This window comes from Psammomys obesus, unplaced genomic scaffold (assembly GCF_907164565.1).
Source record: "Psammomys obesus unplaced genomic scaffold, mPsaObe1.curated_primary_1811, whole genome shotgun sequence".
NCBI lineage: Eukaryota > Metazoa > Chordata > Mammalia > Rodentia > Muridae > Psammomys > Psammomys obesus.
In genome coordinates this window covers 594,946-614,222 of record NW_026596460.1, presented here as the reverse complement: position 1 = coordinate 614,222, position 19,277 = coordinate 594,946, and the positions used below count along the sequence as shown (strand labels likewise).

Here is a 19,277-nt window from a genome sequence, read left to right as displayed (position 1 = left end):
CAGGAATTACAAATGCCAGGCAAGCACTCTCCCAACTGAGCTCCACATCCCCAGCTCATATTTAGCCAATGTTAGTAGAAAAAAAAAAAAATGACATCCGATTTAAAACATATTTCACAGTAGAGATTAACCACTATTTTTTTTAAGTTTCTAAAAATTAGGAAGAAGTATAGAGAAATGGTTTTATTTAAAATTCCTCTAGGGGCTACATTTAAATGAAATCTTGCTCTCTGCATTTTGATTAGCTAATTGGCCTGATTATATGCTTGTTAAAATGATAAGATTAGGTTGCTAAAAATGCCACCAATCTTTGCAAAGGAACGTGGAAATTATTAGATTATAACTTTAAAAGTATACAAATATTGTTTTGGTGCTGTCAAGTGACCTAAAAATCTACAGAAGCAAAAAGGGACTTTTTAAAAACTGTAATTCAGCATCCTGATATATTTGAATTACCATTTGGTGCCTACATTTTAAAATATTTTCTATTGATTTATAGCATTATCTTTGCAAAAGCGAGGTTATGTGAGTCAGTTCTCACGTAAGAATATATTAGAAGCACATTTTTATGTTAATTTTTTAAAGCTCTGCAACAGTAATTTTTTAACTAAAGGCAAGGGCCATGTCAAAATGCCAAAGAATGCATATAGTTGGAAAGAATTAAATATTTATAACACAACAACAAATTAAAGCTAGTATTTTTGAAATACACCTTCTTAAGACTTTCTATTGGCTGGTGTTCTGGAGTTCATCCTGTTATTCTATGGCCTCCTGCATGGACATAAATATATTGTTGCATCGACAAATAGGGGCACAGGCTTAAAATGATTGTTGAATACAGCACCTCAACTGCTAAGTATCCCCTTTACCAGCAAATCTCTGTTGCTGGGCTTAGCTGTTTTTATTTTTTAATTTTATTTATTTATTTTATTTACATTGGTGTTCTGCCTGCAGGTATGTCTGTGAGGCTGTCAGATCCCCTGGAACTGGAGTTACAGACAACTGTGAGCTGCCATGGGGGTGCTAGGAACTGAACCCAGGTCCTCTCGTAGAATGGCCAGTGCTCTTAACCACCGAGCCATCACTCCAGATCCATAATTTGTTTTTGAGTGTCATACACGAGTGCATTCACATCATTTCTACCCCACACTCCCCCTGTCCAAGTCCACCTGTGTCCTCCCAACTCCTCTTTCTTCTTCAATTATTATCAGATCACACACACATGTAACTCCCTGAGTCCGTCAGTGTTACTCATACGTACTTGTGTTTGGGGATCACCATCTCTGGGAAAAACGATCTTCCTTTGCTCAGCCATCATTAATTGCCTATAGCTAATCATCTAGGAATGAAATCTCCGCCATCCGCATCACATGTCAGCTGGTAGTGTGATTATGCGGGTCTTGTGCAGGGAAACGTGTTGTTGAGATTTAATGAGAGCAGCTTTCTTGTCGTATGGAAGACACTGTCTCCCAGCAGACGTTCTGGTTCTCTGTCTCCTTCAGTATCTCCTCTCCTTTTCCCAAGTCTTGGCTGTGAGGATTTTACATGTATCCATGGGGGATAAGAACTTATTTTCTGCACTTGGACCAGTGGGAGGGGTAAGGGGGGAAACGCTGGAATAATCTTCATTTTTAATGAAGGGTGAGAGATACCCATATCTGTGGGTGTGAGGATAAGTATTTAGAATACAGTTAGAAATTATATTGATTTAAAAAACTGGTAGTAATAAGTTCTCCTCTAGGGCCTATGACTTTCTCAGTCGTGGGTAACCACTAAGTATAGGCATGAATCCTCTCTTACTGAGGACTGAGCCTTAAGTACAGGTAGGCAGCTATTGGTTGCCCTCAGGTTGGAAGTGCTACCATTGCAACACTGAAGCTATCTTGCTGGCATGCTCCGTTTGCGATTCATAGGTTATAAAGCCAGATTGAACTATTGATTGGTTTTTTTTCCCTTGGCAGCTTGCATAGCACCTTTTGGTAATATCAGAGCAAGTCCTCCTGGAGACTTCCGGGTCAGTTCCGGCTCTGTTCCTCCAAGTCATCTGTCCAAACTGTGTGGAATCATCAATCATGGGGTCTGACCTTCAAGTTCCTGGAGGCAAACAAAGGCATTGACAATAAACTATATTGTTTGGGAGATCTCTTGTACTGTCCAAATCAATAAGTTAAAGGAAGTTTTCCCATGCCTGGCTGGCACCAGAGCTTTCCCTGGGTAATCTACGGCTGTTGTAGAAAGCAATATCATCCTAAGTGGAGAAAAAACTCAAAGTAACCCTGTTAAAATCAAGAATGAGGCAGAGATATATATTCTCTTCATTCTTTTTCAATATGGTGCTTAAAGCCCTAACTAGAGCACTAAGACAAAAAGAGAAAAATAAGGAAAATACAAACAAGGGACTGTGAAGTAAAGTTATCCCTACTTGCAGATAATTTAATATTATACATGAGAGATTTCCACAAATTCCACCAGCAAACTTCGAGAAATGACCAACATTTTCAGCAAAGTGGCAAGCCACAAAGGTCAACTTAGCAATAGTCTCTGTATAACAATAACAAATATTCTGAAAAGATGATCAGGGGAATACTCGAATTCACAATAAGCCTCAAAAAGATCTAGAAATAAACCTAACCAAAGAGGGGAAAGACCCCTAGAGTGAAAACTTTACATCTCCAAAGGAAGGGATTGAGGAAGACATTAGAAAGTGGATGGTCCTCCAGTGATCCTGGATTGCTCATGGAAGCACAAAAGACAACAGATAGCCAAAATAACCCTGAACAAAACAAACGTGCTAGAGGAATCCCTATACCAGATGTAAAGCTAAATTACGAAGCTGCAGTAATACAAACAATGTGATACTAGCACAAAACTGATATGTAACTCAACGAAAAAAAAAAAAAAAGAAGACCCAAATATGAATATGCCCAAACTACAGCCATCTGATATTTGATAAAAGAAATAAAAAAATACACTCTGGAGGAAAGGCAGCATTTTCAACAAATGGCACTGGGAAAACTAGATTTCCACATGTAGAAGAATAAAATTAGACTCATATCAGTCGTTCTGCACACAAATCAGCTCTAAATGGATCAAAGGCCTCAATGTGAAACCTGAGAAAACTCCTAGAAGAAAATATGAACTTGAATCTTAAAAGATTTTTACAAACGTTGATATCCTACTTTTTGTTCCTAATTCTCCATCACACCACACAATGGCATACCACAAATTTTCCTATGTACCACACGACCACTGTGTCACAGTGACCGCAGGCATATGGAGGCAAGAAGTCAACATTAAATGTCTTCCTTCACCTGTTTAACACCTGTAGTTCTAGAGGCAGGGTACTCTTGCTGCATTTGAAAAGGGCAGTGGGGGATTACCCAGGAGGTAATTACCCAGGCTAACAGAGGAGCCTCTTCCCAAACCTTGCCCCACGTGCACTTGGCGCAAGTATGTGGAGCCATCCTGAGGTAGAAGCTGGCAACTAGCTCACACAGACCCAACCTGCTCTCTCAAAGGATCTATTCCAAAAAGAAAACACGTCCCCTTCGTTTACTAAATCAGAAAAATAAACATAAATATGGCTGTTTGAACAATGTACAAACTAGTCCTAAAAGATTTCTTCCATGCTTTATATGTGTAGACTTTAGGGAGGCAAGATGTTTATTTATGTAATATATACAGGAAAGCTATGTGTTCAGCAGTCACAGCCAGAAACCAAGAGTGTTTTGTGATGGGTCATTATCATTATTTAACAGTCTCCGTTTTCGGAGGAATGCTTTGTTCAAGCAGTGTTTAGCTGGTTCAGCCATCGGGAATTTGTGAACTGCTTTCTGTTATTTCTCAGATGTGGAAATATATGACCTCAAGGACCTAGCTCTTCAAACAGCTTTCATGAAACACTTATCCTAGGAAACTTCCAACACCGAGCTTCAAAGACCTAACGTTTTTAACATTTGACCCCTAGATTCCTCTAATACCCAACACTGATGGAAGATTAAGAACAAATTAAAATACTCATAACTAGTGAAAAACTAACAAAATAATGCAGATCAGTTATGTCTCTATTGCAGTGATTCGCAAGCAGAAGGAACTTTTTTCATTTTATTAGCATTTATTTTACCAACTAATGGGTCTCACTACGATATTTTATACATGAATATAGTATGCTTTGATAATCTTAAATCCCTATTACATTTTCCTACTCCTGCACAGCACTGTTCCCCTTCCTCTTCCTCCATGCCCTCCTTCCACTTTCATATACTCCTCTCTAGTCTGTTTTTCTTTAACTAATCTCTTGTACATACAATAAATAAACTTACAACTTCCATTTAGCATTGCATATAGATCGATAGATGATAGATAGATAGATAGATAGATAGATAGATAGATAGATAGACAGATAGGCAGACAGATGATAGATGGATGATAGAGATTAATGTCTTAAAGGCTGACCACGTGGAAATAGAGAACCAACTGGAGGCTCATCCCTAGGGAAGACGGCTTCTCCCGCTCTCCAGAGTCATTCATTGCCTGTAGCCCTCGATCAAGAGCTAGTCTTGTGAGACTCCCCCCTCCATCCACGTTGGGATTTCAGCTGGTGTTACCACGCACTCCCGTCTCACTGTTTACATTTAGCCTGTTTTGGCTCATGCCATCGTTCCACTTTTCCCCACTGCCCAGCACTGCAGGGCTCTGGCACTGGTGTGATCGGTGCACATTTCTGGTTATGTATTGAGTCTGTAGCATGCAGAATACATCTTCATTTAACACGTTTAGAATTCTCCTTAAAGAAACCTATCTGCAATCTTACGGGGTGAGTATTGAAGGAATTTTTCTGAAAGGGGGGGGGGTGCTACAAAAAAAGTGACCTGCAAGGGAAGGGGGTGACGACTCAGTTTTACAGATGACTCACTGACCTCCCTCCTAGCAGACTTCTCCACAGCTCTCATCGGCAGCCATGCATTCTCAAAGCTCATCTATCCTCTCATCCTGGGCTCTTGCCTTTGTCTTCGGCCCATTAACAGTATCTCCTTCAGAACAAACATCCATACGTCAGTTAACTAAAAGCTGTGGTCACTTCACCGACTAAAACATTGCCTCTTCATAAACTCTAACTTCACTCTGTCAGGGTCTCTTCCAGCTCAAGGTCTTTCAGCTCTGGCTGACCCAAAATCTCATGATCCCTTTGAGTTGAACTCTCCCAAGCCTTTTAATTAGCCTGCCATCTCCGACATCAGCTTAACCAGACTTACCCATTATGTTGTATCAAAGCAAGTATCTCTCAGAAAGTATTTCTGTTTGCAGGGGGGAAGCTGAATAGCGTCAAGAGGACCACTTCTCTGATGTCCATCCTCTCAATCCACACTGTTTTCTATACCTAGGAAATCTTTAGGGATCTAGTTTATAGTTTCTCTATAGAAGTTGCATCTCCCTTTATCACTGTAAGTCGCCATCTGGGCCTTCCATCTTCTTGCATCTGGACCCTCTCTGACGAGTGCTGATCCCTCTGCTCACTCCATCCGGGAGGATAGCAGAAACCCACTGCCTGTCCTACACCAGCCATGTGCTATTGTTTCAAGTCACGTATCATTTTGATTGATTTTTTTTCTTTAAATCACATAGGTCCATTAATATTCAAAAAGTTATTCTCAGAGGTAGCTAAATGCATAGAGCAAACTAAAATTAGAAAGGCTTTGCATTTTAAAGGCAGTGCTCTGCCTCTGCCGATCCAATGGCATCCCATTTTCACTCCCTTTTTTCTCAGATACCTTTGTTTGTGAAGTTAGGTTTTCAGTTATAATAAAAAGCTTAAAGGCTAAGATACATGAAGAGAAATATTTCTCATACTCAAGAGGCTATCAGGATTTGGAAGATTTTTAAAGCAAGTTTATAACACTGATTCTTAAGCTTGGAGAATTTCCTTGAAAAATTTCCAAAAAATTTTCAAATAAATTTTTCTGGCTCTTGTTCGGTTTCAGATGTGTTTAACACCCTTTTTTCTCCTGGTGTGAATATGTATGAATGGCATTAAACCTCTCTACATTCACAAACTGACAAAACGAAAAGAAAAGGTGTTGGTGCAAAAGCCGACGTAGAGTTAGGAAAACAGAATTTCAGTATTTCAGTATTACTAGATTCTGGCGGCTCACAGCCTCGATGTCCTTATCTGGACAGCCAGAGTGAGGTTGGAGACTGAAGTACATTCTCTGAAATCTTCAGCTTTTAATGCTGTCAGGTCCATCCGTTCCATGTTTCTGAAGAGAAGTGTTGAGACCGGGGGAGGGGTAAGCAGTTCAATCCAACGGAGAAATTACAAAGCCCACCATTTCCATGAAGTGGCCCAGTCTAGCGACATGAGGTGCAAGCGTGGATTCCCACAACTCCCCCAGGCTCGGTGATGTCCTGGAAGGCTCACAGAACTCCCAGAAGGCCTCGGTGCTCGGGAGAGGCACAGTGACCGAGAATGCAGGAGCCAGCCCGAGACCGAGCCTGCGGTCACCTCTCCCTGTGGAGGCAGGGTCATCTTTCTTTCCTGTAGTTTTACACGTGACAACATGTAGGGCACTGAAGAGCTGGAAGGCTTCCCCGAGCCTCAGGGTTCAGTCTCCCGCGGCTCTCTTTGCAGGAATGACGAGGAGCGCAGATGTCTGCCCAGTTTCTAACCCCTCAGGGGTCGGAACTGCGCAACCCGAAGTCTATAGCCCACACACGCGATGGCGAAACGGGGGAAACGGGGCTCTCCTCTCAATGTGTATAACCTTGTTAATGAAAGAATTTAAGAACAGGCTGGGATGAGAGCTCAGGGAAAATTTTCTTAGAGTTTAGAAAGAAAAGCCCAGAGCAGGGCAGGCAAGCTGTAAGTCTGAGTAGCTGCTCAGAGGAGTTGGATGGAAAAGCAGAGGAAAAACCGTGTCATTGGAACAAGTCACACGGCAGGAGGAAGGGGACAGAATACCACCTCAGGAAAACAGAGAAAGGTCGGGAATGCGTGTCCAGGCTTTGACAAGTATCAAAACAACAACAACAACAAAGAATGTGTATACACACACACACATCGAAGGAAGGTTACACTTCTGAATAATTAAGGAGAAAGCCTAGCATGGTGAGATTTCAACAAATGGGGAGCAGATATGCTGGTTTCCAGAAGTTCTGTCAAGGCAAAATTTTGCAAGCAAAAGGAGAAATGAAGCTCGTGGGTAAATAAGGACCAGGGTTGGGGAGGCTCTGCGGTGATGAGGCTGTGAAGAACAAAGCGGCAAGCATCTTCATGTGGAATGCTGCGTAGGGAGAGCGGACGACGGCTAGGGCGGCCCCTGGACCAGGAAGGGCTGGGGTGCAGGACAGTGGAGGGCAGCCGCCTCGAGGGGGGACCAGTTAGCCTTTCTTCCTCTCTCTCTGCATCCCACAGTGACGTGAGTTTTCAGCCCCCACCCTACCCCCACCTTTCTTTCTCTTGGCTTTCTCAAGTCTGCTCGTGAGGCTAAAACTGTGCATTGCACCAATGATCAGTGTCTTCGTATGACTCTCAAGTGAAGTTCCACACTCTGGAGCTCATTTCAGAACAGACGAAACAGATCTCAGTGGTAGCTGGGCAGCTCTTCATGCTAGGTGCACCTTTCCCTGTCTTTCCTCTGCTCTCCCCAACTGATTCTTCCCGTCTGTTGTCTAAATGTTACCTCACGTGCTGGCAGAACTCAGCCCAGGGGGCTGCCCTGTGGACAATGGTTCCATCTCTCTCTTAACGGTGTTAAGCCTGCAGCCTTCTGCTTGTGGAAAGTTGGAATGAGTACACACAGCGCCACCTGCTGGAATTAGGCTTCCATGGCGGGAGAGGGCTGCCGCAAAGGCCTTGCTCCCTGCTCACAGGCGAGGTGCGCAGAAGCCTAAACAAGAGGGCCTCTTGCGCAGTCCCTCGCCAGTAAGCATCAGGCACGCCTCTTTCACTGTTTCTCTTTTCTACCTGTGATGGTGCAGTGTCTAAAACAATGATGAAAACTGGCTGTGTCTCATTTGTTTCTTAGAATCTCTTTCAGATTGTTATAGAATGTTGTAATTTGACAGAAGATTGTAGGCTTTCTGGATCAGAGGTTGCGGCCACGTTCTGAGTACAAAGACTCCAAAAGAACTAAAGACATCAGCTCACAACCAGCTGCAACTCCAACAACAGCAAGTTGTCACCTCCGCGCTCCGCAGGCACCTGTACTCACATACACAGCCTTTTTTAATCTGTAAAAAGTCACTCTGAAAAAAGATTTACTTATTAAAAAACAGAAAAAAGCCCTGAGGTATACAACTATGGAGATGATTTAGGGGTTGGATAATGTGAGCAAGGGCTCAGAGAGCTCCCGTTACTCTCTGTTTCTCCTCGGTAGGCCTGATGTTTGTGAAGTGGTTCTAGCAATCTTCGTACTCACAAACTTCCACCTAATGTCAAGAGCAGAAAGGAAACCACTTTTTCCCCATGTCACTCATGAGCTAAGAAACCTCTCCCCAAAGACTCTTACCATGTTCCATTGGCTGAGAGGGAATGGCTAAGTGGGCTCCTGGCAGGGATCAAGAAGAGGCCAACCTTGCTTTAATTCGATGCAGACTCAGCCTTGGTGTCTGGGATGGGGCTCCCCTCATCCCGCTAAGGCTGAGGCTGAGAACACATCCATTCTTGCAAAACAAACGAATAAACAGGAGAGACTAATTGCTACGAGAGAACTCCCCACAGGTCCTCCCTTTCTGCTTGTCTGCTGAGCCGGAGGCATACTTGTTTCATGACCAGGATAATGATGAACAGTGTCTCTCCATGGCCAAAAGCGAAGCAGATTTGCCAACGGCACCTTTGAAAGACCATGGTGTTCTAAGTGCCCAGTTCCTCCACTGTGCAGCTGACCCACTCACTTCCTCTGTGGCATCCATGGCTGACCCATGGGACTTTAGGGCAGAGGCCAGAGAAACCACTATAAACTTGAAGCTCATGATGTCTGCTGTCTCTGACCCACGCTTCATGAAACTGGCCAAGTAACTTACTAACTTCAAGAGAAGGAATATATATATTCCATATATATAAAATCAGTCTTCAACACTCCTGGAAGGACAATCATTCATGTTTGCTGCTGTGTTCTTTCCAGTGAGTTATGCTATATGCTTGTTTCTGGAAGTATCTTCATTATGTAAGAAATCCATTCCCTACGGACAGAGACAGACAGGGCAGCGCTTCAGCCTCCAAGTGAAGACACGCATTAACTGAGCAGTGTCATTGGCTCTGCTGTCTCCTATGCTGCCTCTCTTTATTCGCTTACTGACTCTCTCTGTAATTATCTTTCTTGAAATGTCAGTTGCTCTCACCCAGAAGGCCAAGGGCAATCAGCCACAAACTGAATGTTAGAAGCTTTTAAAACACACTGGCTGTCTGCCTGGGAGATGGGATTTCTCAAAGGAGTCCCTTAGGAATGTCAGGGCAGCTGACATTGAGTGACTGAAATGAGGGGACCCTTGCCTTCCCTTGCCCCTTCTACAGCAGAGCTGGAAGGGAGGGTCCTGCAACAGGATTGTTCATGAAGGCTCTGGACCCTGAGCCCCTCTTCCTGCACCCTCAAGAGAGTGAGGAGCAACAGCCAGGTCCTGGAAAACATCCTCTCCTTTTCTCAATTGAAGAACGGCTGTTAGGAGTGCAGAGGTCATGGATGAGTGCAGATCCCAGACCTCTTCAGAGACGCTCCTTTGTGCAGTTAATTCAGAGGCTCACAACAATGGGTCAAGCACAGAGCAAAAGTGAGTGTGGTGTTCTCAGCCATCAATGGGACATCTGGGTCACAGCCCCCCACTCAAGCCTTAAAGCACATCACACAGAGAAAACGGAAAGGTTGTAAGAGCCAGAGGTTGGGGAAGACCGGAGAGAAAGTGTCTTCTGGACTTGACAGGCCACTTGCTCTCATATGCTCACAGATGCTGTGGTTTCCTGGATAAAACCTGCACAAGACCAAGCCAGTCAACATCTCAGGGGTTCGCAAAGTAACCCTAACTCTACAAGTTCCTATACAAATCCCTACCCATAGCTGAGGAGGTATTGACAGTTGATGGCTGCCATGAAGGGGGAGTCAGTTTGTTCTATGGATGTGGTCCTGGTGTGTTGAACGTGTTCCAACTGATGGAATAGATAGATAGATAGATAGATAGATAGATAGATAGATAGGCAGACAGACAATCATGAAGTTGTTGAAGAGGTACAATAAAAACACACTATATGAGGTATGAAATTCTCAAAGAATAAATAGTTCAAACAACAAGGAGGATGGAGTCAAGAGAGTAGGCAGGCACCTATTGTGACAAAAAGTGTAAAAAGTAAAAACCTGCTGCTGCTTGGAATTTCTCAAAACGGTGACAGTTTAAGACCCAGACAAGTATTTGTCATAGCACGAGGGCAGTAGCCGAGGAAATGAGACCAGCGTTTATCCCTTCCAGTCGAACCTGAGGGTAAAACTCAATTTATCACTAAATTCTATTTCCCTGATAGTAGTTGATTCCTTTAAAGCGAAACAATCTTTCCTACTCAGTCCAGGCACCCTTATTTTCCTGCTGTTCTGACGACTCACATTTAGGAATGTGTCAGCTCACATGCACCACAGCAGAACAGATTTCACATGAAGCCTGGGCTACTTTCCCCCCATCCAGCGTATCTTACCTACCAAGAAGGATCAGTGAGCCTGCAGTCACGTGACAGTCTACCTGCATTCCCATCCTACTACCATGGCAACCGAGGGAGGTCACTAGTCTGCAAGTGAAGTCCTGTCCCCATGATCCTGGAGGCAGGGGCTTCTAATTCTAATCTGGATGAGACGATTTACCGAACTGTGTGTGAATCACCGCAGGTGTTAAAATGAAGGTTCTCTTTCTAATGACATAGAGGATCAAAATTCCTTGATACAATTAGGTTGATTAAATTGAGCTCTATAACTAATATCCCTATAGCTCAATAAAGTTACCGTAGCTTTCCAGGGACCCGGACACCGAGGCAGAGAACAGGGGAGCCCCTGAGAGATTCTGTCCCGCTGCGGTTTTTAAATTAGAAGTTTGATTGCTTGTGACACTATCCCAAAGAAACGGAATTTTCCATTAGCCCTGGGGAAAAAATGACATATATTTAATTAAATGGCTTGGAGATTAGGTAGAAGGCTTTTTGATGGATAGAGGGGCGGCCGTCTCTGCACTCAAAGCCAGGAAACTCACTGGTGCACCACATCTTTAATGCTGAAAAGAATTCTCCAAGCCTAAGGGAACAAGAGGCGCATGTGCTGCTTCAGCAGAAAGCTGCCTTCCCTGCCAGTCCTGAGAAAAATAGACATTCAAACGTGTTTATAAAGCACTGGGTGGCCACTGAGGGGCCTCACAGAGAGCTTAGGATGTGAAATTAAAAGGCTACTTATAACTAAATTTGACAAAGCAGCCATCAAACCCATTCACCTATTGTTGGAAGATGATTTGTTACAAAACAATAGAGGAGATCTCTGTAAACAAGAATGATTTGTGGTCAGTACTTGGAGGGAGGCTGTGAGCAGGATCTGGTGTCCCAGATGTGAACTAGCCACTGTTCGCAGCATTGTGCAGCGAAGGATTATGAGGGGCAGGGGACGGGGGAAGGCTGCACATCCTTTGAGACATCCAGTAGTGGTCCAAATGAAAGATGCTGGTTACTGCCAAAGCCTGAATAACTCATAGACTCTAATGTCCAATAAGGACTGTGAGGAATGATGGAATACTTTTGGAAGGCCTCTTAAAGCCGTAGCTCTCAATTCTAGCTCCACAGTAACATTTCCTAGGAAGTCCCCATGTAGAATATCATTGCATCATTTCCACCTTCCCTTTATTCCCCACTACCTCTCCCATGTCTTCCCCTCCAGCCCCTCCTAAGTCACCCCCCCCCAATTCCTCTTAGAACTGTGGCCTCTTCTTCTATGATTATTATTGTGTCGAGTGGGAGAGTGTGTGTCCACCTACACATACTCACATGCCACCTGATGAGTCCAGTTAGTGTGGCTTTCAAGCCCATGACTTTGGGGCTGGTGACTTGGCATCGAATAACTAATCAGAGAGCCCATTCCCCCGGGAAGGCTCTTTCTACCACTCTAGGCATGCCTTAGTTGACTGTTGTCTAGGGGTGGGGGCCCACAAGATGTCTCTTGGTGTGGTTGCCCGGGTCTTAACTAGGCAGCCATATTGTTGTGATATCGTTGCTTCCCTGCCATTTCTAGGAGGCACAGTCTTAGAACAGACCTCTGGGTCCTCTCCTCCAGTGTTCTCTGGGCCTTAGGTGCAGGACTTGTGTTGTAGATGTGGCAGCTGTGGCCGCAGATCCAACCACAGTGACTTCCTGGATTTTGAGCAGTTGCAGTTTTCTGAGATGTCTCCATCTGCTGGCAAGAGAAGCTTCTTAGATAGGGGAGGAGAACTACAGTTATCTATTCATTGAAGGATGCGAATTCAGAATGGAGTTAAGATTTATACTGGTCTAGTAAAGTATCTATCAGGAGTAGGTTCTCCTCTAAGATCTATGACTTCACGAGCCCTGGGTAGTTTGCTAAGTTTCCACTACTCAGTATAATTTCCTTCCTGTCGAGCAGAACTTGAATTCAATTAGAAAGTGCTTAGTTACCACAAAGGTATGGCTGCCGCCATTGCACCTTTATCAACAAGTGTAGCTTCTGGCCAGCTTCCCTGGCTTTCAGTTTTCTTATCTGGGAAGAGCCGATGATGGCAACTTCTTAGATGCTTTTTAAAGATTAAATAAAGCAATTAAATAAATGCATGCCTTGCACACAGACCCTACCTCTGCAAAGATAAACTTATTTTCTTCTTCTCGGTTAGTGACAATAATGAATTCATATTTACATTTCCTCTAGTGGCTTCGCCACTGACCTGTGTAACATTCCTCTATAATCTACTGCTACTTGGTATCCGGGAGAAATATACTAATGTAGCTTTCATGCTTTCTGCTCCCTTAGCTGCCACAGAGGTGTCCTTTTCATTTGATGTTGGAAATGGGCCAGTGGAGATTGTGGTGAGGTCGCCCTCTCCCCTCAACGATGACCAGTGGCATCGGGTCACTGCAGAGAGGAACGTCAAACAGGCCAGTCTCCAGGTGGATCGCCTGCCCCAGCAGGTCCGCAAGGCTCCAACTGAAGGTCACACCCGCCTGGAACTCTACAGCCAGTTGTTTGTTGGTGAGTGAATTAAAAGACAGTCATGACTTACCTCTCTGTTGATTTTAGGAACCTTCACATGGAAAAAACAAACAGCCTGCAGGATGAATCTCTTGCACATTGCATGGATGCGACACCTGTCAATTAAAAGAACCTATAGCCAATGGATGAGGCAGGAAACAGGTGGGACATCCGGAAGGCAGCAGGAATTCTAGGGTAGAGTCAGGCATGCGAGATTCAGCCACCAAGATGCATCGTACCTGAGTTCAGGTAACTAGCCACTTGGAAGAATGTAGATTAATATAATGGGTTATTTTAATTATGTGCTAGTTAGAGAAGAGCCTAGATATATGGGTTAGATGTCTGTAAAATAATGGCTGACTCTCATGAGTCACTATTCCAAGAGCTCAGAGAAGGAAGGGGAAAACTTACAACAGCATAAGGAGGAATGGAGATCGTTCCCACAGTGAGTGTCTAGGCCTCATTTCTTCTGTAAGACAGAAAAAAAAAAAAAGAATGAAGAAGAAACCCGAGATGCCCAGATGTAGCTCTATGCCCCATTCCCTGCACCATGGGCCCTCAATTTTAATAAAATCAGAGTGTAGGCAGGGACATCTTTCAGGGCTTCTCCAATTTCAGAAACTTTAAGCTTATGATTTCAAAATTATATATAAAACCATCTACTGTTTGTAAAACTTACAAATGGAAAGGAAGGAAGGGGAAAAAAGGAAGGAGAAGGGAGCTGGATGGGCTCTATAAGCTCAGGTTTACTTGAAATGATAAATGGAGAAAGATAAGGAGGAAAGTAAGAAGAGAAAAAGAAAATGAGTCAACATCGCCTTAAAAGATAAATAGGAATTCATACTTTTCTCTGGGCAGTGATCTCAACAGAAAAGAATGCAGATTTCACCTGACATAGATTCCTCTTCATGGAAAAAAGGTTGATGTTTAACACAGCAGAAGGGAAAAAAAAATGAGCTATGAAAACAATAGATTCAGCCACACAGGCTAATCTATTTCACCAATATTTTTGCTTTCAAAAAAGTGAGAATTCCGTACACGACTGTGTTGTGATCAAACCTACCTCCATTTCCTCCTCTAATCTCTGTCACATCCTTCCAGCACCGTTCCTTCCCAAATCCATATGTCAAGGAAACTGCCTCTTCTCACAGCAGCCAGGGACTGGCTCTAGCTTCTCCGCGAGCGGAAGGACTTCACGGTCCCTCCTCCATCCATACCGAGACTTTTGTCTGGCCGGGCCTTGTACAGACCTTGTGCATGCGTGCAGCCACAGCCACTGCGAGCTCGTGTGTGCCACCGCCCTGCTGTATCTGTAACAATATCATTTCACTGAACTCGTCCCACTCTTACGTTCTTCCCACCCACCATTTCACGACGCTCGGCGAGCCAGCATGTCTGCTTTTACCACACCCCAGATTAACCCGAACTTACGTCAAGGTAATCATTATGCACATGGCTTCTTAAATCTTTGATATTTTCTTCTAATGCCACTTATACTTTAGGAACACAGCAACATTCCCTTAGTGGTATATAAAGCAACCGGGTTTGAAGGATTTGGTGAGTATGAACCACCTTAGACTCCCTCTCTGGGTTTCTGGTAGTTCACCAATCAATTCTTTCACCTGTGGCAATCTACCATCAAGAAAACATTGGTGTGGCCTGGTTGCTGGCCAATTTACCACACCCGTCTTCTTAAGGTAGAGATGCCATGGGTTAGCTAACATTAAGAAAGGGCAGAATCCCGACAACGCCTTTGATTGTTGTGTTCCGGTACATGAAAAATATTGAAAAGCCATTTTTAGAATCACAATTAGCTCTATACTACTCCCATGTGTTTTAGGCAGACAATGGGGCAATTGTAGCAGAAAGCGAGCTTTAAAAGTGACACTGCACCAGGCCACAGTAGAGGACAATGCAGCCACTTTTGATGAGAACTGATAGACTAAGATCAGAAAGAAGAGGAGAACCTCCCCTATCAGTGGACTTGGGGAGTGGCATGCATGCAGAAAGGGGAGAGAGGGTGGGATCGGCAGGGGAGGAGGGAGGGGCTTATGGGGGGATACAAAATGAATAAAGTGTAATTAATAAAAAATTTTAAAAAAAGTGACACTGCTTTTTGTATAAGCCACATGAGTCAGGGGCCATAGAAGGAGTGATAGGTTTAAAATATAGTCACCAGCAGGGCTGGAGAGATGGCTCCACAGTTGACAGCACTGGCTGTCCTGCCAAAGGACCCAGGTTCAATTCCCAGTACCATATGGCTGCTCACAATTATCTGTAATTCCGGCACCAGGAGATCTGATACCCTCACACAGACATGCATGCCTACAGAACACCAATGTAAATAAAATAAAAATAAATAATAAAGCATTTTTAAAAATATACTCTCCAGCTATGTCACTCTTCCTTGTCCATCTGGAGGACTTTAAGTCAAAATCTCACAAAAGTTACTGATATTTATTGTCACATTCTTCACAATATGGAAGTTACAGTAGGATATATATCAACAGATGGAGGGAAATATGGTGTGTATACACAGCACAGTTTTATTCAGCCTTAAGAAAGGACAAAATTGTGTCAGTTACAAGAAATAGATGAAATTAAGATCATCATACTAAGAAAAATGTGTCAGACACAGAAAGAGAAATATCGTGTTTTCTCTCACTTATAGATCTTATATTTTGCAAAAAAATCATTTTTATAGATCTGACATGAAAATAAAAGTTAAGTCTGTCTAGGGAAATGAATAGGAATAGTGTGAGGGAGCATGAGAGAGAACAGAGAGGTGAACATACTCAAAGTGCACAATAGACTTCATGAAGACTGTCACTACATACAGTGAATACACCCCAATTTTTAAAAGACCCCAAACTCCCTGGGAGCCCAGTACCTTGAAATTTTTCCCTCAGGTGGTATGTCACAAATTACACATTTTCCTTTATTTTAGCTAAATAGTCCATCAGGAATACCTTTTACTTCAACAATATATCATACCCTGATGACCAGATCTGAGTTTCTTTGTAAATTCAAGCCATCCCCAGAATGCTGGACATCATCTGCTTGAGTGTCATCATAACAGGATTCTCCTTGGCTCGTCTTCCTGACTTTTCTCCTAGATGGAGAAGTCCAGCTCCAGCTCTGCACCTTTCTTCCCACTCACCAGAATTGCCTAGAGGAAAGTTGGAGACCTGTTGAGACATCCTGGTGCATTTGAAGGAAAATGACTTAGAAATAACTCATTAGAAAAGAAGAGAAATGGAGGGAAAGCCTGAATTCCTCAAACCAATAAAATGTAAGGGACAGGCAGAATAAGAGCCTTGCTAGAATAAAGAAAAATACAAAGAGCTATCTAAGGAAAATGAGGAGAAGGTAATGTCTCCAGAGGAGAAGTTTTATGAAAAAGACAGTGTCAAATAATAACAAGGACCATTAATTTTTGCAAGCTATAATCTTTGGATCTAACAATAATGAAACCATTGGTGACCTTACAAAGGGAAGTTTCCAGAGAGTGAACTAATGTCCTGGGTTAGCAACTTATTGTCACTTGGTAACAAAAGCTAAGTCCCCAGTTCCGGTTTTTAATTTTTTGTTATCTTAGAAGTGGACACAAAGCACGTGTCCCAGGCGTGGACCAATTGAAGCAACCCAGGGAATATTTTTCCCCAGTAAATGCCCAGGCCAGGGTCAGCAGAGAGGAGCGTTGTCTCCAAAAGAACAAGTTTAACAGCTCTGCAGTCAGCAAGTTGGACTTGGTCTCAGTTCAACTCTTATAAAATCTCCCCATCCCATTTCTTTAACCAACTATCATTACCTCCCCTATCTTTTCTCATCAGTCTAGTAAAAGAGCTAGATACTTTATTCCCAAGTTTCTTTCAACTTTTTGAACATGTGCTTTGTAGGGGTTGAACATGGCCTGGGCAGTCAGCATTCGCACAAGGCTGTGTGGTCACCAGCATGGGCTTTGAACCCTTCCTCTGCCTCTTGCCAACTCTGGGGACTAACAAGAATTTGTTTAGTAGCTGTATGTCTAGTGAAAATACAGTTTCTGTATTCAGTAAGGTTACTGCATATAACTTAGAGTTCACTGAGGTTGATGAGTGTAAATTCTTCAGCAGGACACTTGGAATACAGACAACACAACTTTAATGCGAGATACTTTTCGTACCCTTTACTATTTTCCCCTTTCATTTTCTTCTTCCCCTGTTCACTTAAAGGAACATATCCTAACTTGCTCATCCTCTTCCTTCTCTAAATACCAGCCTGAGATGTGACTGTCTCCCTGTGCCTGCCCTGGCAGAATACTCTCATGCAGAACTGTCCCCCAGGCATCCCCTATACCTGCCACAGTGGCCACAGAGCAGCAAACTGGAGCCCAGGGATTTCCGCCAGTAAGACAGCAGAGCAGACAAAAGTTCGTTGGAAAATTTCACCCCAGTGTCACCATGTTCAGTTAAGACATGGGGCCGCATCCCCCATGCCCTCCCCTAGGGCTCTAGGGAAGAAGGGCTTGACACAACTTAAGTGTGAAAGAGTCAGAGGTTGTTCTTAGCTATGCAGACAGAGGGGATACCAGGGAGGCCCAGCCTCCACCACTCCCATCCCGACAAAGCCAAGTTCACATCTTTTGTAAAGCAACTGAAGAAACAGAAAAGACATGTTCTGACTGGACGTCTAAATATAATTGGAACCTGTCATCCCAAAAGAGCTAATGTGGGTCATTTGGAAGAGATGAGTCCAGCCATGGTTCTGGTCTAGTAAAAAAGTAGAAGGGGAAAAAAATAAATTAAAAGCAATGCAGGAAGGAAAAAGCAGTTGCTGATATTTCTTCTGAATAGTGGAAGAAACTTTCATCCATTTTTTGACACAAGATAAGGAGCTAGCACGTGGAAATATCCCAACATGGCCTGGCAGATCTATTTATACCACATGATAACTAGAGTCTCAATCAGGCTGGGTGTCCAGACTCAGCCCTGCACTGAATCCATGGGCTAGGGCTTTCTTAGGAGGACAAAGGATAGCAAACATAACTACGCTGTTATCTAAGCCTGAAGGAGGGTAGGTCAGCCCAAGTGCTCTGGCACAGAAAAGAACCAGAGAGTAAAGCCCAAGCTTCACAAGGACCCCAGTGACAGCTGAGAAGGAAGGAGGTATGTATTGGTCTCTAGTATGGAAGACACCTGTTGGCCCCATTGGCAAATATATGCCATAGAAGGGAGCTGAGTGGGCTTGTTAGAAAGCAGGCTAGGGTATAGGTCATCCTTCAGCCAGCAAGGTACATGAGCCACAATAGATGACTTTTACCAGAAATTTAAAGAAGAAGCCAGAAATCTGAAATCTGCTTCCTAAGCTTCAGGTAGACACTGACACTCAGAGGAAGGTTAAGAACCAATGTCCAGGCTCAAGGCACATAGCTCAAACTTCCTCAGAAGTTAAACAGTGGTATCTCTGTGAAGGTGTTGCTCAAAGGAGCTGAGAAATCCTTCCTAGGCCTCAAGTTCTTTTGAGTTATGTGAGGAGCCAAACTGACTACATGGTAGGAGAACCACTGTCCACTGAACAACTCTCAGGGAGGCCCTTCTTCCCACAACAGTATTAATCTACAGCCCCTATCACATGGATGGCAGTGCAAGTTCACAGAAAAACCAAGGTTCATTAAATGATTTGTAAGTTCATGAAGACTGGAGACCTGGGAAAGCTCTCTGAGCTAAGCATGGCAGGCAAGGCTGTGAAACAGCTCAGTTTCCTTCAACTCAATAATAGGGCTTATTTGGTCAGCTGCTCCTCAAGCATCTACATTCCAAATTCACAGGCGAATGACTTAGCACCATCTGAATGCCAAGTGATGGAGAGAGCAAAGAGAAAGTCAACAAGGGGAAGGGCACAAAGCAGAAAGTTGGAATTCCAGTTATGAAATACTTCCAAATCTGTAGATGACCAAAATAGCCATCTCTCAGACTTAGAAAGTTAAAAGTTAAAAAAAAAAAGTATTCGGTGCCTAAATTTCAGTAATTACAGCAAAAGATATGCTTATGCCCCTATTTTCTGCAAGCTTGGCTCACTAGCAAC

At 43.5% G+C, this 19,277-nt stretch overlaps 1 protein-coding gene across 1 annotated transcript in view; it reads left to right on the top strand.

The window, feature by feature from the left end:
* The window catches only part of Cntnap2 (contactin associated protein 2), a 2,205,170-nt gene that overhangs the window by 1,950,632 nt on the left and 235,261 nt on the right, over positions 1 to 19,277 (top strand). The window contains 1 exon segment of the mRNA XM_055598313.1: positions 12,993 to 13,211. Coding sequence (XP_055454288.1) covers positions 12,993 to 13,211 — 219 coding nt within the window.